Source organism: Lagenorhynchus albirostris, chromosome 5 (genome assembly GCF_949774975.1).
Source record: "Lagenorhynchus albirostris chromosome 5, mLagAlb1.1, whole genome shotgun sequence".
Classification (NCBI taxonomy): domain Eukaryota; kingdom Metazoa; phylum Chordata; class Mammalia; order Artiodactyla; family Delphinidae; genus Lagenorhynchus; species Lagenorhynchus albirostris.
Genome location: NC_083099.1, coordinates 22,923,082 through 22,947,076, shown reverse-complemented (window position 1 = coordinate 22,947,076; position 23,995 = coordinate 22,923,082). Strand labels below are relative to the sequence as shown.

Genomic DNA, 23,995 nt, shown 5'->3' with positions numbered 1-23,995 from the left:
AACATTTAAAACCTGTATTTGCAAATATGAGTAGACTGGAGATGAGGTTTTAGCTCTGGGAAGACCTTAAGGTAACAGGGAAATGAAGAGGGAAAGTATTGGACTGAATTCAGAGTTAATGAGGTTAAATGAAATGATGATTATATAGTGTCTGGCACTTAAGAGGTATTCAATAATTAATACTTTCCTGGGACAAAGGAGAACTGAATAATAAATAGTTCACTTTTTTTTAAGCCTGACTAAATTATTTATCATCTCCAGGTAAAACTGGGAGGTTGGATTAGTTGATGCCGTAGGCAGCTCTGCCTCAAAAAATCAGTACCTATTCTCCCTTAGGTTAAAGTTTGATTTTACATAAAGCCCAGAAATAAGAAATAATAAACCTTGTTGAGTCAGTTCGAAACTGTTAAAATTGTGATTTATAAATTTTCCCACCAGAGGGCACAGTATAAAAGCCAATGGCTGCTGAGCTACAGCTGGTGTATCGTTTACTGTGTATAATTATTTCATTCTGTTGATTTTGGAATGGAGTTTCAGCTTCCTAGGTGGTGATAGTTGCCCCCTCCTGTTTAACATCCATTTTAATATAATCCACACTCCATTCTTCACATATTTAGGGTTTGCCTTGAGTCTGAAATCCACAAATAATTTTACCAAAATGGCTTTTCACATCTGCTTATTGAAACAGACTTTTTTGAAGTTCCAACTTTTCTTTCCAATAGGCAAAAGATTGTAACTTTGAAATGATCTTGAAATGTAAACTTATGATAACACTCTACGGTGCCTTGAAACACTGCTAAAATCTGGCTTCAACTCTGTGTGGGTGTTAGTGGTTAAAAAGCAAGGGGTGTAGCTTTATCAATCTGTTTTGTGCTCTGAATCTAGTTTACATGCAAATTCTCGGGACACTGAGAAAATATACACATCCTTATCATGTTCTAAATAAAATCTATCACCTTCAAAATTTAAATGTATGTTCTTTAAATCTAAAACATCACAATTTAAAAAACTAATTTACTATTCTGCTTTCTCAAAACATGTGTTTATTTAATATAATGGCAGTTTGAAAGGATTTTAATACATGTAATAATAAGCTATATATTATTCCTATCCTTCAAAAGGAATAGGTATAAAGATTACCATTAGATCTTTTATTTATACCTTTGTGGCAATTGTATAATTTTCTCCATCTCTTCAAACCAGATTTTGTTAAGGGAATTTCCCCCTATTGAGATGTTCTTCATAGTGAATTAATGGACTTATCCAGTGAAGTTGTAAACTAGTAAGAAAACATGTGAACATCTGAAAAAATCTGAACAGCAAGGCAGGTGATGAAAACAAACTCTAAAGCATTATAAAGTCAACTCTTCCATTCTAAGGAATATAATTTGTAATGTTTTCTCCCCCCCTTTATTTTATTTTTAAAATATATAATTATTTATTTATTTTCTCCCCATTTTTTAAAAAGGATAAAGCAGGAATATGCCATGTAAAATAAAAGCTATTTCCCATAACTATAATTTCTTCTACAGACTTATAGATTTTTAAAAACCGTGTAACTGGAGGGAAAAAAAAGACTAAAATTCAAATTAATAAAACAAAAAGTCTTACAAATATTATTAGATGTTAAAATTTGAAAATCTGAGAGGGGGGGATATTTTTCTAGATCAGAATTCTTTTCAATTATAAGTAATGTTTTGAAGCAATATTTTACCAATACTTTCCCCTTCAACATGAATGAATTTCACACCATGGTAGGAATGTTGCTTCAACTGAGGAAAATCTATCCCTACATATGTTTGTTATTTTAGAAAGACTGCAAATTTTGAACATTTCCCATCATAAGAATTTTGTAAACTCACTTAAGAGAATGCTAAGATATATTTTCAATATAAAAATTTTCTTCTGGGGAAGCAACTCACAACATTCAGAAATTGAATATCTATCTGGTGAAAGATGCATTAGTTTAGTTCTTTGGGGGACTAAGGAGGCCACCAAAAGGCATTTTTATCACCTCTTCCTTGGCCCCATTCTCTCTTTCTTAAAAATACTAGGCTGGTGTTGGTGTACCCATCACAGAGATCATGCCTGAATCTCAGTTCTACTGGACCCATCTTGGAAAACAGCCATTTTTATTAAAAACTAGATAGCCAGAGTTACTTGAAGTCCAGCTGCCTCAAAGAAATTTACTCAATATGGAAAGTTTACATCAGGAAGAAACGTAGTCAGGTTAGATTTCAAGTATACAACTGAACTGCCTGCCTTTCCTCCCTGACTCCAATAAAAGAAAATTTGAAGCAAAGTTTATCTGAGTTATATTTTTATATATATCTTAAATTAAAAATCTCCTTCTTGAAAAACTGTCATCTCATAAAAATGCTTAAGTAATTTTCCAATGAACTTTAATGGAATTAAGATTTGTTCTGAGAAACTAGTTATCCACCTAGTGGACTTTAACCAAACTTTTTTTAAACCATAACCTAGCCATTTAAACCATAACCTAACCATTTTCTTTTCCCCTATGAAATACCCCTACCATAAGGACATTTTTGAATTGACCTCCTTGAGCACTGCTTCTCAAACTCTCTGTGATGAAGGAGCATTAATCAATTATTAATTATTATTATTATTAATTCCAAACTACTGCCACTGATACTTTTGTAAAATGCAATAAAAATGAAATGCTGCATAAATTGTATTTTTACATTACACAAAATGCAAGTCCAAATATTTTATTATTAAATTCAACAGATATCAAATGACTGTGGATATTCCTAAATGCTTATTCTCAGTTTTTGTAATTATTTTTCCAAATCTAATAGAACCCAGCTCACAGACCAGCACCAGTCTGCAGATAACACTCTCAGTAGCATTGTGCTCATGGCCTTTCCTCTTACAGCAAGGTTGTAAAAAACTTGACATGTTCTCATAGCTACATTGCCTGAAGAGTACTAACATTGCTCAAAATATGTTTCAAAGTATCTAAATAGCTATGAATAACTCAAGGTTTAAGTAAAGTCCCTTTCATCTTGTAAAACTTTAAAACAAAAATCCCATAACTATTACTGAATGCTGAAATTCTTCAAAATGGGAGGAATGGAGTCAGAGAATGGCTTTTGGAACTGTATATCCGTGCTTAACTATGTCCCTTGTAAACGTATCCATCTGGGAGGCAGGGAGGAAGAGAAAAAGGAGGGTTGGAAATCATCTGGCAACTATGTAAGAAAATATCTTTAAAAATAGCTGTATTTTCATAACCTGATATATGGAAAGTTAGTTAAGTTTAGAAGGAAAGAGAGAAAAACCTTTGGGGAAACTTCTGTACTTTTTCCCAACAGGAAAATCGATTTCCTTACAAAGAATTATTCATTAGAAGTAGCCAAGCTAAACTGAACATCAGTGGAAGTAATACAACAGTTGAATCTAAGATTAGAGACACAGCTCTTAAAAAGTATAATTTGGGCTGCCATTGAGTGAGTTAATGCTGGTTGACTTGCATGCCCTGTGTATGTAATTTCCTCTAGAGATCAACTAAATACAGTTCTCCAAAATTCTGTGAACACAGCACTATTTCTAATGTAGGACTCTTGCAATGACATGAAATTACACCTCCAGTGTCCTAAACAATCTCACTGGATTTATATTCATTTCTGGATCTAGCTCAGGGATGTCTTTGGGGGGAAATCTCACATCCCTGCTGTCTTGATAGGCAGTTAAAATAATAGATGTAAAAAAATTTAATTAAAAATTGAAAGTGGTGTGTCTGTGTGTGCGTGTGTGTGCATGCGTAGGTATGTATATATATATATATTATGTACTTATGTGTATGTATTATACATATGTATATATGTATACCTGCAGTGTACGTAATACACTGTTATTATTTATCATGTCTATTATAAGTCTCAAATTTCACTTGTTGTATTGAATGATCAGCAAGAGAATAGATTTCAAGAGTGGGATAGCCCTTAACCAAGGATGTAAAGCATTTGAAGAGATCTAGGAATTAGAAAAAATAGATATTATTTCCAGTTTTGACAAATACTAATGAAAAAGAGTATCTTAGAAAGTAATTTAACTTCTCTAATATTCAGTTTTCTTATGTATAAAGTAGGATAATTTCTGCCTCTGCCTGTCTGGTATGGTTGTGGTAAAATGCAAATGAATACACTTTGTGAGGAGGGCAAGGGACTACGAGAATAGTACACGTCGCTCATATTTCTAACATGAGTATCATTTCTATGAAAACGGGCGATTTGAAAGTAAAATGTTTTCCTAAGGCATGTGCCATCCACAATAACCACTTACATTCTCCCAAATGAGTCTCCATCTACCTTCCACCCTTAGAGGATAATGCTTACCTTTTCCTATACTCTTAATTTCTCTCTGCTGGGATAAGGCTGTAATTGTATTTAGCCCTGTGAAGCACAGTGGATGACTTGTTAAATAATCAGGTTATTGATTCCTGTAGAAGTCTTAAATTTGTGACCTAGAAGAGATATATTTTTGCTGCAAATTAAAAGCAATGCCTTCACAATCGTGTAAGCAATTTATCTATTACATATACATATACATATGTTAGAGGCCATAGGTCACCTGGATAGGGGACAGCTCAATAACAGAAGCCAAGCTATACAAAATCAACAGGAAAAACTAAACACATAAGTAAACTTTGAAACAGAAGTGGCAGGTATTACGCAGAGAGAAAGAATCAATTAGTAACAAATGACTAAATTATGGTTAGTACTTTGGAGGGAAGAAAATGTTGGCACATTACATGCAACCGAAAAACATAATGAAGATATTATGATCATAGCCATGGAGAAAATGATCTTGCGAAATGTGATTAGTGAATCACAGCCAATTAGGGATTGATGATACATTATGATCACTCTCATGAAAAGTTTTATTCAATCATGACTTTGTCAATAGTGTAGTTTGGACACTGAAAGAGGAGAAGCAAGAAACTCACAAGTGCTAATATCCATTCTGTAAAATAGAAGAAATATGATTTAACTTGGGCAATTAAGAAAGCATCATCCTCATAACACCTATTCTAAGGGATTGGGGAGGTGGCCACCATATAATAGAGGCTAACCAGAGGGAAAGTTTCCCATCAGCCATAAAGAGTTCAGCTTCTAGTTCTATTATTCTTAGGACCCCGGTACTATGATAGAGACGAAGTGTAGTAGGGCCATTGCCAAACTGGTCAACTAAGGTGCTACCACTAAAACAGGCTAAGTGGACTTTGGGAGTCCATGAGCCCAAAAGAGTTACAGTCCTAGGTTTAGATAAGGATAAGAACCTCTAGTTTTCATCCAATATCAGACCACTAGGGCCATAGGAAATATCTGGTATATTCTATATGTTATCAAAGAAAGAGGTTGTGTAAAAGATTTTATAAAGTGGACATTCTTTTTTTAATTAATAGACTATTTTTTGAGTGGTTTACAGAAAGATTGAGTAGAAAGTATTCAAAATCTCAAGATAGTTACCCATATACCCCTTCACTCTCCTCCAGTTTCATCTACCATAATCCAATATTGATACATTATTATTAACTAAAGTCTGTAGTTTACATTGGGGTTCATTTTTTGTCTTTGTGGACATCCTTACTTAAGAACCCTAAGCTTCTACTGTATATTAACAAAATTCCAGCAAGAGTCTTTTCCATAAGTAAGAATGTTTATAAAAGTATTTTGAAAAAACTTTTTAACATACTAAGGAAAAATTAAAAATTGTTTTAGTAAAAAATATGGAAATGTATATTCTTATGATGAGAAAAATCTTTACATGGAGGGTTGTGATAATGAATGAATTTAATGTGTGTAAAGTGCATGTCAGTGGCTGGCACAAAGTACATGCTCAATAAATGCAAGCAATTATCATCATTAGAGTTGATAGTTCTCATAGTCGTACACCTTATTTGAAGAGGGGGACCAAGTGATATGGTATCCTTGAGAAGCTAAAGAAAAGACTGAGTAATCCACTTCACCAAGCACTAGAACAGACTTGCCAAGAAAAATCCAGTCAAAAGCAGGTCAAATTCATATAGATGTTGAAATCACAAGGAGGAAGGAGATGCAACCACAGGGCAAATAGTCAAGAATCATATAAAAATAGATAGTAGGTACCTATCATCCAGTAGCAATGACCTTCAAGTTTAAACTTGCTCATTGATGCTAAAAAAATGATGTCATCATTCATATTCATGATTCTGTTGATAATGTAGCTTACCTATTGGAAACCTTTATAGCTGCCTCTCACGTGGAGGAAATTAGTAAGTAAGGGTGAAATAGAGCAATAAAGCATCTCAGAGCTGTGGTTAAGATTGACTTCTATTCCTTTTATTGGGGCCATTTCATTTTAATGACATCAGAGCGTAATTGCTAAATCAGGTAGAGTACCTCCCACACTGATACTGCTGAAACCCTTAGACCAGAACTTTGGGCATTTCTCACTGAGATGGCTCTATGTGCCCCACTAACAGTAAACTACCAATTACCTTCTACGTAACACACATACAATATTTGACTCAGATATGTGCACAGACACAGATAGCTATATAAATCTTGTGGATATAAATTCTGAAATTAATTGATTTGGTTTCGTTTCAGTGATGCCTGGGTAATATGAATTAAACACAAGTTAAAATCATCTTGATTCCTATAGTCTGTTCTTACTAAATCCCTAAGTAAGGTATTAAATCTCACTACCAGTTTGGAAGTGCAGCATAGTAAATTTACCTAGGGCTTTTGTTAATATGCAGATTAGGACTCAGGAGGTCTGGGATGAGACCCAAGACTCTGCATTTCTAAGAAACTCCAGGTGTTGCTGCAGGTACAAAGATGCAACTTAAGTTGTAAGGATGCGTTTAGCGTACGAGCTCTAGAGTCAGTCACGCCTTGGAAAAATTACTTAAGCAATATGAGCTTCATACCTCTCACTTACAAAAAGGGAACAACAGAAATTATCCATCTCTGCTGTTAGTTATGAAGATTAAATGAGATAGTAAATGCAGAATGGTCAGTTCAAGGCCAGGAACCAAAAAAATGAACCAAAAAGCTAGCTTCTGTTGAAACTTTTGTTACTTCTACTACCTCTTTGTCAACCAAAGGATATACATTTCTCAGATCTTTTCATTAATTCATTGATTCACTTGGCAATATAGTTATTGACTTTTACTAAAAGTAAGGGCATGATTACCAAGAGGTTAATTCTTTTCTTTCTTTTTTTTTTTTTTTTGTGGTACGCGGGCCTCTCACTGTTGTGGCCTCTCCCGTTGCGGAGCACAGGTTCCGGACGCGCAGGCTCAGCGGCCCCACGGCTCACGGGAGTGTGGGATCTTCCTGGACCGGGGCACGAACCCGTGTCCCCTGCATCGGCAGGCGGACTCTCAACCACTGTGCCACCAGGGAAGCCCCCAAGAGGTTAATTCTATTAGGGAACATAAGACAAGGATGGAAGGGGATAGCACATAAGGTCCAAACTGTGCTAGATTTGACAGTCAAATTCAGAGTGAGCTTATGGTTGAAGCCAGAAAATTGAGTTACCCATGATGTCCTTTATTTCTCTAAATCTGACGAATGGCCATGTCCTGTCAGTTCCATCTCCCAGTCAGCTCTCAAATCCAACCAAGTAGTCTCCAGGTTTAAAGTAGCATCACCTCCTAGCTGCTCTCTTGTTTCCCACCTTGACTTTCTCTCATCCATTTTCATATTCCAATTGGAGTGAAATTTTAAAAGTGCTTATCTCCTGTTGAGCACTCTACAGCCTACAGAGTTATGTCCAAACTCCAGAACAAGGTCTCAAGTTCCCAGAAAAAATTTTGCCCTCACCCTGTGTATCTCCTACTGCTTCCTATCCATACTCTGGCCCTGGACAAAAGCCAGAACTAAAGTTTCACCTTGCTGCTGGCCTCCCACGTGCTATACTCTCTGCCTGAAATGTCTTCTCTCAGATCTTCTCCTGGGTTCCTCCTTTGAAATAAATGTAAGATCTCAGGTTAGAAGTCATTTCCCTGGAAGCCTCTCCTGGCTTCCTTACTGTGCTCCCACAGCTCCCTCTACCTACCCCGTCAGAGCTCTTATCACTCCAGACCCAAGCCTCAAGCAGATCCTCCAAGTCTCTGATCTCTTTGCAGCATTCACTTCTCCTTGCTCACACTCTCTGTAGCTGTGCTTTTCCATGTGTTTATGTGATTCCCTCATGAATGCCTCCCTTGTAGACTGTAAGCTCCAGGCCAGCTAGAGGTGGGCCATTTTATTGCTTTTCAAAGACTGCTAAATTGCAACACTAAGAAAATGAAATGTTGAAAATAAAACCATTTATAATATAATACAATATTCCTAGGAATAAATTTAGTAAAATTTGTGCAAGACTGTTATTGGAAGACTTAAAGAAAACGTAAGTAAAAAGAGATATCAGATTTTAAGAATAGAAAGGCAATATCATAAATATGTCAGCTTTCCCTAAATTGATCTATAGATTTGATGCAATTCTAATCAAAATACCAACACAGTGAGTCAAAGAATCTGATGAGATGATTCTAAAATTTTTACAGTAAAATAAAGAGATCCAAAGAGCTATGACACTCATAAGGAATATTGTAGGGTGTGTGTGGTGGGGAGGAGGGTAAGGTTGTTCCTATTAAATATTGAGTTAATTACTAGAAGGCAACAATGATTAAAGTAGTGTGATACTGTCACAGGGCTAGACAAATTGATCATGAAGTCTGACAATACTAAGCACTGGTGAGGATGTGGTGCAATGGAAACACACCAGCTGGTAGGGATAACACTTTGGAAAACAATGTGGTATCACACATTCCATTTCAAGTTCACTGTTTAAAGAATCTTTTACAAGAGCCGCAGGTGACTTGTACAAGAATATTCATAGATGGGACTTCCCTGGTGGCGCAGTGGTTAAGAATCCGCCTGCCAATGCAGGGGACACAGTTTCGATCCTTGGTCTGGGAAGATCCCACATGCCGCAGAGCAACTAAGCCCGTGCGCCACAACTACTGAGCCTGCGTGCCACAACTACTGAAGCCCGTGCGCCTAGAGCCCATGCTCTGCAACAAGAGGAGCCACCGCAATAAGAAGCCCGCGCACCGAAATGAAGAGTAGACCCTGCTCGCCGCAACTAGAGAAAGCCCACGTGCAGCAACGAAGACCCAACGCAGCCAAAAATAAATAAATTAATTAAAAACAACAAACAAACAAAAATAAATGCAGCTTTATAAAAAAAATAATATTCATAGATAGAAGCAACCCCATCAATAAGAGAATAAGTAAAGCGTGGAATATTCTCACATTTGCATGTTACCAATGACAGTGAATGAGCTACAGCTAAAAACCATAACACGGATGAATCTTAGAAAGGTCATGAGTGGGGGGAATAAAGAAAATGGCTTGATGACATAAAGTATAATACTGTTTTTATAAAGTTCGAAAGCTCGTGGAAAGACTATAAATAAAAATTCAGCGTAAGATTTACCTCTGGGGATGGGGGGGAAGGAGAATGGGGAGGAGCACACAGGTAAGTTGGACAGTTTTGGCAATGTAGCTTATAGTTTAGTGAAAGATTCATGGGTTTCCATTTTTAAGGTAATTTTCAAGGCCCTGAAAACATGCAATAAAGGCCATGTGGCATAACTCCTCAACCTTATTTCTTCTTAAACTGTTCAAGCAAAATGAATAAGCTGCCAAGATCAAGCTTTAGTCGTCTCCAGAGCTCCATCCTTTCCCAAAGCACCGCAACCAGTCAGACAATAGTGGATGCAAATCAGGTTTGTTATGACAGCCCTTGGCTAGGGATGTGCAGTCGTGAAAGAAACCTCCTCAGCAAGGATGTTGTTGCCTTTACAGCTAACATGGCCACACCTTTGCTTCCACATTCTCAGCATCACTGGTGGGAAACAGAGCAACTGAAATTCTCAAATGAAATAAAAATCTTCCATAATTCTCCACTCTAGCTGAGCAGGGCTCAATTTTCCACGAATGTCATTTGCTTTGGTAGCATAAAATCTTAGTGAGTCATGCTCTTTACTTTATTTCCTTTGAACTTTTGTATATTTTTGCATAAAATTTTATATCCAAACATAGAATGTTATAAGATACTTCTTCGAAAGTCACTTAAGTCATCAGGGTACAGATTCATTATTACTCTTTTCAGAACATCGGGAAGTCTAACAGAGAAGGCTGGTGAGTTAGCCTTTCTAAGGTCAACTTGATTCTCCATCATGTTTTCCTTTCGTAGCCATACGTTTCACACCAAGTTTTGAGTCCCATTTTTTAATGCCAGCTCTTACCTTGATATCTCTGAAGATATTTTATAGTTGCTTCCTGTGGTAGAATATTTGCAAGGATGACCACAATAATTTTCCCATCCCTGTATGCATACCGCTTTGTAATGTGACTTTATCACAACCTGCATCAAGAGCTGGAGCCTATTTCCCCATGCCTTGAATCTTGGCTGCTCTTGTGATAATTTGACCAATACAGTGCAGTGAAAGTGATATTGCAAGACTTCTGGGACCAAGCCTTAAGAGTCTTGCACTTCGGTTCTCATCATCTTGGAATGCTGCCCTGAGACCATCATGGAAAAAAGCCAGCGCTAGCCTACTGGTGGGTGAGAGGTTACATGGAACAGAACTGAGTCCCCAGACCAACCAGCTAATAATCAGAATCAACCACCAGACATTTGAGTGAACCCATGTTAGACCACCCAATCCCTGTCAAGCCCCAGATGATTGTGGTCACATGAGTGACCTCAGATGAGAACCACAGAACTGCTCATCTGAGTCCAACCTAAATTGTTGAGCTACAGAATTGTGAACTAATAAAATAGCTGTTTTAAGCCACTAAGTTTGGGGAGTGGTTTGTTACACAGCAACAGATAACTGATCTATTTTCCTTATTTTTTTTTTTTACCTTTTGTCTGCAAGGGTTGTGGTGTGTGTGTGTGTGCATGTAGAAGCGGAGCCACATTTAAATCTTCTCCATCAGATTTTGGTCAAATTGAGAAAAATGTTTGACTTTGTGTCCAAGGGTAATGAAGAATGAAGATAAACTAGGTAATTCCGAGACTTGAATGTTTCATTTAAAAGGAATCCCATAGTTAGAATCTTTAGAATACATTATTTAATAATAAGACTTATCAGGTAAATTCTTTTTCAGAATAGATTGTTTCAATTATTTTTATACTTTTTTTATTATTATATATTTCTCTTTTTCCATGTCGACAATTTCACATATTTTGTTCGTTCTACATGATTTTCAGCATTTCTCTTCCTAATTCGGAGTTAGGTTTTATTTGCTTTCCTTTTTGAATCTTTCAGAATTTGTTTACTTTTCTCTGTCCTGTGCTGTCATTCTTATTCCTGACATCTTCAAGGCTGTGATAGAAGGAGTAACGTGGTAACTAATGCATAGATCCATATGGCGCTCTGACAGCTTCACCTCCTTTACCTCCAAACTACATCTCTGATGTTCTCCACAGTCCCTCCCTCCCTCCCTTTTGTTTCTTTTCCTCATAAACTTCACTCTCCTCTTTGCTGCCAGAAATACAGCCCGTGCCTGCTGTGATATGGATATGAGAAACCACACTGCTAAGCAGCTCGGGCTGTACTTGACAGATTAGAGATTATTTTTTTCTCATTTGGCTGTGTCAGGGCAGCAGCACATTTATTTTTCTCTTTGACATCAGTGACAGCTATTACTGTGTCAGCTCCGTATCTAGAGAGTAAATGAATGCACTGAGGAGGCATGGGGCCTTCTAGGCTGACTCAACACAGCCTCCCGAGCTCTGCTGTGTTGCAGCCTACTGAAAATGGAGTCTCAGAGAGCAGCAGCCCAGACAGAGTCTCAGGGGACAGTGAGAAAAACACGGTTGGGATGGAGGGGAAGAGAATGGGGAGAAAGAAGAGAGAAGGTAAAGATAGATAAGGGAAGAGAGAGGAAAAACAGAGGGCTTTGTGGTTGATAAGAATTAACCAGGGGATGCTGGCAAATACACTCTTGGCACCTTTGCATCTCTGCTACTGCCTGCCAACCAGAGTTGCTCTTATTAAAACACACACAAAGAGAAACAATAGAAGAGTCTGAGTTTCCCAGAAATGGAAGTAAGCAACGTAATCAAGCTGCTTATATTTATAAATCTATTAAATAGCTCCTTCAACTTGTTTTCCCTTTTATTTTCTTTTTAATACAATTGACACATGCAAGAGAATATATAGAAGATATATGCAAGTTATAAATTACAGTAGTATATTGAATACCTGGAAACCCACTCCAGCCCATGAGCCAGAATATCACCAATAACTTATTTCTTCTACATGTTTCTTTCCATTCCATTCTTTTCCCTGTTTCCCAGAAATTACCACTTGGCTGAATTTTGTGTTCTTAATTCCCTTATTTACTACACATATGCATATATGCATTCTCACCTATATGCATGTATGCTTATGCAACATTGTTTAATCTTGGTCATTCATGAACATTATAAAAAAGGTCTTACGGGACTTAATTTACTGATCTTACCTTATGCTTCCAAGATTCACCTCCATTGTCATTAGCAATTTTATTTCATTGCTTTTCACTGCTGTATAATATTAAATACATTTATTTCTCTTTTCTCCTTTTAATGAAATATGAGTTGTTTATAAGTTTTTGCTATCACATAATATATATATTAATAATATATATAACTATATATGATAATATATATATTATTATATAAAATTGCTACAAATATTTTTATGCATGGTGCACATGTACAAGGGGGTCCCTAAGGAAAACACTCAGAAATAGAGTTATAAGTTATACAAATATGTACAAAGTATATACAAATGTATTTATAAATGTTAAAATATATACTCATATACATTGGAATAAATTTATATTCAAGAGTAAAGAAATAATAATAGACAAGGTACTCATGAAGAAGAGTTTCTTTTTAAGATATAAAGACTTATTATGAAGCCATCATAATTAGGACAGTGTGGTACTTGTGCAGGGATAGATTAGAGACCAATAAGATAGAATTAATGGTCTAGAAACAGAAACCACAACACATAGTACAGAAGGAACTGTAGATACTGGGGAAAAGTGAGACTAGACAATAAATGATGTTAGAATAATTGGCTGTCCCTCTGAGAAAGAAAAATTTAATTGGATGTCTACTTCATATTATACACAAAAATCGATTCTGGAAAATGGACTTACAGCAAAAGGCAAAACTTTAAAACACTTTAGAAAAAAATGTCTTTCTGATTCTGGGGTAAGGAAGGATTTTTTAAATAAAATACAAAAATGTTAACCATAAAAGAAAAAATTATAAATTTAACTACATTAAATTTAAGAAATTCTGTTCATTAAGAGACATCATGGAAAAGTAAAAGCACAAGACACAAACTGGGAGAAAATATTTGTGGCATATGTAACTGAATACAGACTACCATGCAGAACATATAAAGAAATCAGGCAAATTCATGAACATATGGTAAAACAAGTCATTAGAAAAATGGACAGAAAGTTTGGTGAGGTATCATATGAAAATACAGTCAACTGCATTAACAATCAGAGAAATACAAATAAAGACCACAGTATAATTTCACCTCACACCTATTAGATTGCCAAAAATTAAGAGGAAAAATTGGTACAAGTGCTTTGGAAATGATTTTGCATTATTTTGTAAAAATGAGTAGTATTTTGCAGACCCTACCACCTGGCACTTCCACTCTTAGGCATGGATACAGAATGGCCACCAAGTCGGGGACCATGGACAAATACGTAACAGCTAGTTTATTGTTACTACATTATAGTACATGATAAGATACTAGCATGCATATTTCCAGACTTTATGGCCACACTGAATGCAGTCTAGAGAATTCTTCAGTTCTAATTAAATATGGAGATATGTGAAATCCTTCCTTTCTCAACCTTCTGTTTCCTTAAGGCTCTTGAAAAACATACTTGTTCTTTGTCAACTTCAATCTCTTAGCAAAGCTGATGAAACAGTGAAATCTATGCAGACTCTCTCCCATGAAAAATTCATGGACAATTTAAGGGGGTTGAATGCCCCACCCTGAAGTCCTTTTATGAACCATTTAAGGGTCTGTGTTTCCTGGATTAAGAACTGGATTAGGAATTAAGAACTGCTCTAAATCATTCTCTTCCCAGTGTTAGAGCTTAAGGCACTGAGGTATCACTCGGCCTCCATTTATGAACTAAACCTCTTCAGGTTTTGGTTCTAGACCCTTGTTCCTTCTTCCAGGCTTAGGAGTCAGCCTTTTGAGACTACTGAACTTCAGCATACAGTATCTCATTTAAGGACAGAGCAACAGCGATTCTAGAACCAGCACCATGGGCACTTAGACCTACAGGTCCCCAGCTCAGCAGGCATGATGACACAAGAGGGCAGTGTCAGGCATGCTTCTGTGGTATATTAAGGAGCCCAGCAGGAAAATCAACATTCCTGAGGAATGTTGATATGAATAATATAAACAACCTCACATTTCTGAATCCAAGTTTTCCAGAGTGAGTTACACAGAGTCCAGCAATTCTAAGCAAGTAAACTGGATTCATACCATCCCTCCAACTACCTCCAGTAAGAAAAGACAGGTTCCATTTCTACTTTGCAATTATATTCACAGCTAATTCTTTTTTTTTTTTTTTTTTTTTTTTTTGTGGTACACGGGCCTCTCACTTGTGGCCTCTCCCGTTGCGGAGCACAGGCTCCAGACGCGCGGGCTCAGGGGCCATGGCTCATGGGCCCAGCCGCTCCACGGCATGTGGGATCTTCCCGGACCGGGGCATGAACCCGTGTCCCCTGCATCGGCAGGTGGACTCTCAACCACTGCACCACCAGGGAAGCCCCACAGCTCATTCTTAAACATTCAGATTTTTCATAATTGCTAGTCATAATGATAAATACAAGAATCTGAAATTATTGAGGACTTGGTTTGTCTGGCATGTATAGTTATTAATTGCAAAACACTACAGGAAATGTAACACGTCATCTTAGGAGGAGGAAGAGGACAAGGAGATTCTAAGTGTGTCTGTTCTAAAGTCAGACTGGCTATGCCATTTAACACCATTTACTTACTGTGTAACCTTGAGCAACTCTCAACCTCAGCATCCTTGTATGTGAAATAAGGATAAAATAGTACCTGTCTCATAGGGGCATTATGAGAATAAAATGAGATAGAAGCATAGGTCAGTGTGTGGCACATGGGATGCAATTTAAAAAGTGAGCTAGTTTTAACATTAACACCCCATTCTTCATTTAGATCCATGTCCCCTTTGTTTGTTTGTTTGTTTGTTTGTTTCTTTCTAACTAAATTATTATTTGTTTATTTATTTTTGGCTGTGTTGGGTCTTCATTGCTGCGCACGGGCTTTCTCTAGCTGCGGAGAGCGGGGGCTACTCTTCGTTGCGGTGTGCGGGCTTCTCATTGCAGTGGCTTCTCTTGTTGTAAGTATGGGCTCTAGGCGCGTGGGCTTCAGTAGTTGTGGCACGCCACAGGCTCAGCAGTTGTGACTCATGGGCTCTAGAGTGGAGGCTCAGTAGTTGTGGCTCATGGGCTTAGTTGCTCTGCAGCATGTGGGATCTTCCCAGACCAGGGCCCGAACCCGTGTCCCCTGCATTGGCAGGTGGATTCTTAACCACTGAGCCACCAGGGAAGTGTTCTATGTCCCTTTTTCCCAAATATTTTTGAAACTGTGGCATTTGTTTTAATTCCTCATTAACAGAGAAGGTAAAAGGGTATCATTTTCATTGCTCTTGAAAAAGAAGCACTTCATGGGTACTAATGAGTTCTTAAAACAAAAATGTATGTGCTGACAGTAAGCATTAGGTAGGTTGTCATTGTGATGACACATCTGTGTGGCCATAGAGTGGAAACATGAAGTCAAAGATAAAGGAATAGTCCCCAAAGATGAAGGAGATGAATAGCAAAATAATTCAAACACATGGGTTTTATTTAAAAACAGATATGTATTTAAAATATTTCTTAAGTGATAAAATGGGGGAGAAAACTAGAAAAGATGGTTTGATCCTTTAAGAACAATCCATCCTATAAAAAATGGTTAAAGGTTTCTTTGACTTTATTGCCAGGAGGATACTGTTAAAATTTCCCATGTAATATGAAAGATGATTTACATCTAATTTTTGAAACAAAATGAAGTTAATAAAGGTTAAGAACTCTTTCATTTAAATGGACCCAATGATCTAAATTACTAAAGTCTCTGAATCCAGCTCTAAAACCAACCTGTAGTTTGATTACAGTGTTTACCTAAAGAAGACCATGACCCACTAGCTGAGTTTTCATTCATATTCCAAAATCACTCTTTGTGACCTTCACATTCAAATAAATTTCTGATCCTGGGGCTTCCCTGGTGGTGCAGTGGTTAAGAATCCACCTGCCAATGCAGGGGACACAGGTTTGAGCCCTGGTCCGGGAAGATCCCACATGCCGTGAAGATACTAAGCCCGTGAGCCACAACTACTGAGCCTGCGCTCTAGAGCCCACGAGCCACAACTACTGAGCCCGCGTGCCACAACTACTGAAGCCCATGTGCCTAGAGCCCATGCTCTGCAACAAGAGAAGCCACCACAATGAGAAGCCCGTGCACCGCAACAAAGAGTAGCCCCTGCTCACTGCAACTGGAGAAAGCCCGCATGCAGCAATGAAGACCCAGCACAGCCAAAAATAAATAAATAAAATAAACAAATTAAAAAAATAAAAATATAATATATTTCTGATCCTGGGCTTCATGGCCATCTGCCAGTTGACTCTCCAGTATTTTAGTTCCCACATTCTCTTACATTGCTCAGTGAGACTTACTCTCTAACTTGGAAACTTGCACAATATTCCCCATACCCACCAGGACTAGTGCACTTGAGAGTATAGAAAATCCAACTACCTCATCCCTCTTCACTAAATGACTACCCAGAATCTGCCTCCTTTATAAAATTATTCTCAGAGTCCAATCTAACTGACTGTGCTGAATCCCTCCTCTTGCCCATTTTATAAACAGAACTGCATAAACTCAGGCCTCCCCCTTCTTCCCCTTAAAAATGTGGATTTCTTTTAGATAGGGTTCCCTAATAAAAATCTCTCATGTCTGTGAGAACTTTTAAGGGGATAAATGAAGAAACAAGGGGCATGTTAGTAAATATTGACTGATTTACACCATTTTTTCTTTAGTTTAATATTCTAAATGCTATTTTTTAGTGATACCAATACATAGAAGTAAAGCACATTTTTTGGCATTAAGAATTTGACTCTGGAGCCAAATTCTTTGGTTACTAATACCAGCCCTATTACTTACACTGTGTTATTCTCTCTGAACCTCAGCTGTCTCAACTGTTAAGTGAGGATAATAACATTATCTACTTAATAGGATTATTTGGAGGATTAAATGAAATAATCCATGTAAAGTACTTTTAAAAAGGGCATGGTACATATTAAGCACTGAATAAATGTTTGTTGCGTTGTTCTTACCACCATTAATTTATCAGAAAATATAACTGGTCATTTTCTAAGACTTAAGTGTAAGTCTGAGTGACTCACAACAGGAGTCACCAAACTATGAAAGTGTCTGTTTGGTCTGAATTTAAGTATGTGCCTTTCTTTCAAAATTTCTGATTGTATCTGGAGAACAGCATCAAAATAAATGATTGTTTCTCATTGTACAGTACCCCAAACAACTGAACCTACCAATACTCTTCCTCTATTTCTGCCCATAGCATAAGTGTGGAGTCGCCCATCATTTCCTAGGGGTTGAATCCAATGGACTTACGCCTATCCCACTTGACCTCTCCTGTGTTAGACACTGTCCACCCTCCATCTACCTTTTCCTTTAACTTCCAGATACATTCCCTGCTGGTTTGCTTCCTGTTTCTTGGGCCCAGTACTTAGTCCTTTGTGGGCACCTCTTCCTTTCTTCAACTAGTGCTGTTGTATAAGTACCTTCCTTTCTCACTCCACCTACTTTCCCTGGACGACCTCATTCTCTCAAGATTTCCACAAGTTGATAGCTCCATATCCACCTTTACTGCCACTGCCTAAGACTAGGCCCTCATCACTTCCAACCTAGCCTGGAAATTGCCTCTAAAATGGTCCCCTTGCTGCCTTTTTCCCACTTCACATGGCCACCAGAATGTCCTTCCTAAAGGATAAATCTGACCTTGTCACGCTCAAGCTAAAGCTCTTCAAGGGTTTCCCTTACCTTGCTGGATAAGATCCTAAAACCTTTAAACTATCTAACCCTTCTGCACTTTAACCTAATGACCCACATTAGGAAGGCACCCTACAAGTTTTTGTTGTTCAAACAAGGAACATGGTTCTAAAAGTTTTGCCAGGGCTGTACTTTTTATTCAAATCACTTTTCATTATAAATTATTGATCACAGCCTTAAAAATCAATTAGAAGAGTTTCTCAACTCCAGTAAATACATATCACTAGATCTCTTGAATTGAAAATTTTAAGAACAAGTCAATTATATACAATGCGCAAGTGCAAGCATACACACACACACACACACACACACACACTATACATTACTGTGCTTTAAACCTAGATGTATAGATTTTTAATAATAGTAAAGTGTATTATATCAATGTATACACTTACATATACTTAAAATCAGTTATGCAAAGGAAACAGAATAATAATGAAACAGATTATGCCATAATTTGACAGCATTGTCCACAAGTTTAGAATTTGCATCTACTGTAAATCTCAGATTTCCATATTATAGAACTGCTAAAGATCAATCTTGCTATAAACTGATAATCAATCATTTGTAGAGTCCACACATCTCAAAGTCTTGTGTCAATGTATAGGAATAATATTAGGTATGTATAGAAATTCAAGATAAATTGCTAAATGAAGAGGTGGGTGATGGAAAGAGCTACTGGATCAAGAGAAGAAGTTCTGAATTTTGTCCTGACCAAGGTCCTACTTCTCATAGATGGTGAGACTGAAACAATTAATTAGCCTTTCAAGATGTTACATTCCTCCATCTCCAGAAGGAGGGGTTTTAATTACACAGATCTCTGAGGCCCTTGCCAGCTTTGAAATTTGGATATTTAGCTATGGCATACCCACAGAACAGAGAAGCCTGCCCTTGAACAAGCTTTGAGAAAGATCAAATCCACTGTGACTCTCAATCACAAACAGTTGATAGATCTCTTAGCTGTCCAGATTTTATAAGGCTCCCCAGTCTACATCTCTGCAAGCCTCCACCTTCAGGTGCTAAAATCTTCAGCTTCCTCACCGCCTTAACCATGCTGGACATTTTCATATAATGTAGCCTGAGTTGTTCTAGGCTTGAATCAATAAAAATTTAACAGAGAATTCAAAATACCCCCCCCCGCTCCCCACTTTCAGGTCCAAGTAATGAGAGCTCCTTAGCCTTCCAGTGACACACACTAAATGTTTCGTAAGGAAAAGGCTGGATGAGTGACTAATGTGTGTTTTTAGCCTCAGTTTCTTGTGTTAGGGATATAACAGCTGTGTGCAGTAAAATTCCAGGGTAGAACTGGCTGTATCGACAATTTAAGACATCCATGCCTTTGTAGTCATAGCAGCTGTACATGTTTTCTGCAGTGGAGATTTAACGTATTGGATAGGATTATGAGTGAATTGGAGTGGCTTCACTATTTTGTACCACATTTTGTTTTATGATGAGCTGCAAGCCAGAGTCTGTATAGTTAGACTTGGGGCTTAGCAGCATAACCAATAAAATATAATGAGAAAAAAAAATACACTGTGTCCTACAGTGTATCCCAGCAGTAAACAACTCTGCTAATATTTAGAGATGTCTGTCTCAGACTGCTCTCTTGTAAACTTTCCCTTAGAAAGAAAACTCTTAATGTATAGCTACTATTTTACTCCTATCAACTATATATAGGTAAGGTTCTGCCAAGAAGAAGGAAAACGAATGCAATGTGCATATCTGCGTTAAGCCAAAAAAGTCAACGTGCTTCATATAACTCAAACCAAATTATCCATAGTCCCTAAGTCAGAAGTTCAAAACTCACAGAGAAAATCCAACAGTCTAATTCTAGTTTGCTTTGATTTGAAGACTTGTGTTTGTCAGAAGACATGCAAGCCTTGGAATTGAGTCAGAAAAATATGTAAAGAGGTGATATACTGAAAAAGATAGACAATTCACCCAGTCAGTGTGAGTCCAGGAAATGTGAGATTCCTCCCACATTTCGAGAGCACCGGCCCTACAGCCTTCTGGAACTTGAGCTCTGAATGTCACTTACCCTATGACGATACAGGAGATGGCAGTTCCCAAGAAGGCATATGTTAAAATAGATCCTAAGTTCTGAAAAAAGTGTCTCTGGGGAGAAAAAGATACATTTTATATAGTACGTCAGCATTTTTCTTCTTAGTGTTAACAGGAAATAAAAATAAACGCAATAAATTGCCCCACCCTTCCCTCACTGTTTAGGCAAATTTTGTTTTTGGAGCATCAGTTCCTGGCCCTATTGTACAAATAAGGCTTAACTGATTTACACAGAAAAGGACAGAGGTTTCCAAAAAATAGGGGAAAAAATACACCTGGAAGGTGACAGGGTAGAGATGAGAGAAACTACTGCCAGAACTGGCTGGACCTGAGAGAGAGGGAAGGGACTGGAGCAATGGCCATGCAGGATTCTGGGATGATTAAAGGAAGACAGAGTTTTTCAGAAGTTTTGTTGTCACTGAAACCCCTTTAGCACTTTAAATATACTATTCTAAAAGATTTAAGTTGGGCTTCCCTGGTGGCGCAGTAGATGAGAGTCCGCCTGCCGATGCAGGGGACACGGGTTCGTGCCCCGGTCCGATATGCCGCGGAGCAGCTGGGCCCGTGAGCCACGGCTGCTGAGGCTGCGCGTCCGGAGCCTGTGCTCCGCAACGGGAGAGGCCACAACAGTGAGAGGCCCGCGTACCGTAAAAAAAAAAAAAAAAATTTAAGTTGTCTTTTGACTTTTATTGGATCTCTGGTTTACAGTTCTTCTGAATGTGGTGAAACAAAACCTTAATCACCTACAACAGTTTATTCTAATGAATCACACAAAATGATACCTAGTCTTGGGGCTGGGGATGAGGAAGGATGACTGGAATAAGTCTAGCTTTCTAAATCTTTTCAAATGCTTGCTTGGGAAAACTCCCTTCCAGTTCTGTAAGTGGCATCTAAGTAGCCAGAACTGACAGAAAGAGGGAGCCTGGAGTACACAAGAAAATCAGGTCTGTGCTGAAAAAGCAAAGGCTGCTGGAGCCCATAGGCCAAAGGAGGAGAGCCCTAGGAATCTCTGGAGTGGGTGGTGGGCAGCAGAAAAGCAACTGCACTACCTCTGCATCTCAAAACTCATTCAGGCCAGAACCTCACTCTGCAGCGCTTGGGATGCTAGCACCTAAACTTCTATGTGAATTACTAATTTAGGAAATGTGAGCATTCAGGCTGCACCTAAGTAATGTTTTGCAAGTGCATAGAAACTGCAAAACCAGACTTTGTCTCTATCAGCATCAACAGCTGAGTATTAGCAAAACAATCTTAAGTTTTCACCCAATGGGTGATGGGTAAACTCAATGTAATTAACAGCAAACTCTTTGGTTATAATCATCTAGAATAATATTGCCCAGTAGAAATATAATGTAAACCATATATGTCATTTAAAATTTTTCTAGTAGCCACATTAAAATAAGTTTTTAAAAAGTAAAATGAGGGCTTCCCTGGTGGCGCAGTGGTTGAGAGTCCACCTGCCGATGCAGGGGACATGGGTTCGTGCCCCAGTCTGGGAAGATCCCCCATGCCGCGGAGTGACTGGGCTCGTGAGCCATGGCCACTGAGCCTGCGCGCCTCTCCGCGACAGGAGAGGCCACAGCAGTGAGAGGCCCGCGTACCGCAAAAAAAAAAAAAAAAAAAAGTAAAATGAATGTTGATAATAAAATGTTTTATTTAACCCAATATATTCAAACATTATCATTTCTGTATGAAATCAATATAAAACATTATTGAAATAATTTACATTATTTTTTGATACTGAGTCTGTAAAATCCAGTGCATATTGTACACTTAAAGCACGTCTTCAGGGGCTTCCCTGGTGGTGCAGAGTTAAGAATCAGCTTGCCAATGCAGGGGACATGGGTTCGAGCCCTGGTCTGGGAAGATTCCACATGCCATGGAGCAACTAAGCCCGGATGCCACAACTACTGAGTCCGAGCACCACAACTACTGAAGCCCGCGTGCCTAGAGCCCATGCTCCACAACAAGAGGCCACCGCAATGAGAAGCCCGTGCACCTCAATAAAGAGTAGCCCCTGCTCTGCGCAACTAGAGAAAGCCCGCGCACAGCAATGAAGACCCAACGCAGCCAAAAATAAATAAAGAAAATAAAATAAACTATGATAACTGTAGAAAAACGACTGATTAAAACACCCCAAATATTAAAAAATAAATAAAAGTTAAAAAAACAAACAAAAAAGAAAAAGCACACCATTCAGACTAGTCACATTTCAATGGCACGTGGCTATCGGTTAGTATACTGGACATAGCAGGATTTAGAAGAATTCTAAGCATGTCAGATTTGAATCTGTATCACATATGATCTAAGATAATGATATTCTTACCAAATAGGCAAACCCATAAAATAAAATAATTTTTTTCCTTAGTGCTGGCAAAATACTCTACTTAATGATAAAAGAAGAAAACAATCACTGTATATTTACCTTCTTTAGGCTGTATCCGGCATGAAATATAATTGGTGGCAGTAAAACATTGAAGAAGATTTCTGGATCAAATGTCATCTGCCAGAAAAGACAAAAGTATAGTTAAGAAGACGCTCCTTTGGGCTACTAAAAATAAGTTTAAAAAAATTGTTATAGTCACCCTTGCTAAGGTTGTCTGAGGCATATTAACATGGTATTAAATTAGCAAAGATGAAAATAAGAGAAAATGCAAACTTAGAAATTCATAATTGAATACAACTATAAATATTTTAAATGTAAAACTTTATTCTGTAGCTAATAAGAACATCAAAAAAACCTCAATGAAACCTCTCTAGGCAAAGAAAACCTTTTCCTTTTACTTTGATTAGTTATTCATTCCTCATATTTTCAATGTTTTTATTCTATTTTATTTTTTTCTGGTTGAGGAGATTGGTAGTGTTCCAACATTTCAGCTCTGACAAGGATTTATCTAAGGTTTTCCCAAATAAAACATTTTTAGAAATTTAGTCTTACTTTTCCCACTTTATCCCACTCTGAAGTTCAAAATATTTTCTGGACTCTGGAAAAACACATTTGAAAGTGAAACTGGATTTTTCTAGTATTTGTTTATTGGCTTTTACTTAAATGTTAAAATAAACTTGGCAAAAAATTCCTTGGTGTGAAATGCAATGAAATGAGATGGAGAAATTCTTGAATCCAATATCTGCTATTTGCTGGGTAGTCTGAAAATGTTAACTCATTTATTCTTTAAAACCTTCCTTAGGCTCATTCTCTTCTTCCACACTTTCCCTCTCTCTCAATCTCTCTCTCTCTCAATCTCTCTCTCTCTCTCTCTCTCTCTCTCTCTCACACACACACACACACACACACACACACACACACACACACTCACTGCCATTCATTATTTCACCACTAAGCCTTCTTACCATTACAGCACTCGTCAAAATCTTTGAGATGTATGGGTTTCACAACTATACTTTCTAATTTCCTCCCCCTTTTTGCCTGAATTCTTACTCATCTCTGAAACTGGATCTCAAAAGCTACTCCTCGGGCTTCTCTGGTGGCGCAGTGGTTGAGAATCTGCCTGCCAATGCAGGGGACCCGGGTTCGAGCCCTGGTCTGGGAAGATCCCACATACCGCGGAGCAACTAGCCCCGTGAGCCATAATTACTGAGCCTGCGCATCTGGAGCCTGTGCTCCGCAACAAGAGAGGCCGCGATAGTGAGAGGCCCGCGCACCGCTATGAGGAGTGGCCCCCACTTGCC

At 38.0% G+C, this 23,995-nt stretch overlaps 1 protein-coding gene across 13 annotated transcripts in view; it reads right to left on the bottom strand.

Annotated features, from left to right (window-relative positions):
- The window catches only part of SLC9A9 (solute carrier family 9 member A9), a 658,568-nt gene that overhangs the window by 474,254 nt on the left and 160,319 nt on the right, over positions 1-23,995 (bottom strand). For all 13 annotated transcript variants that reach the window (XR_009540645.1, XR_009540648.1, XR_009540646.1 and 10 more), the window contains 2 exons: positions 22,731-22,808; positions 20,283-20,359 (listed from right to left, as the gene is read on the bottom strand). Coding sequence is in view for 9 of the 13 variants with exons in the window: in XM_060149673.1 (XP_060005656.1) it covers positions 20,283-20,359; positions 22,731-22,808 (155 nt within the window). In the remaining 4 variants the exon portion in view is untranslated. The remainder of the gene's footprint in view (positions 1-20,282; positions 20,360-22,730; positions 22,809-23,995) is intronic.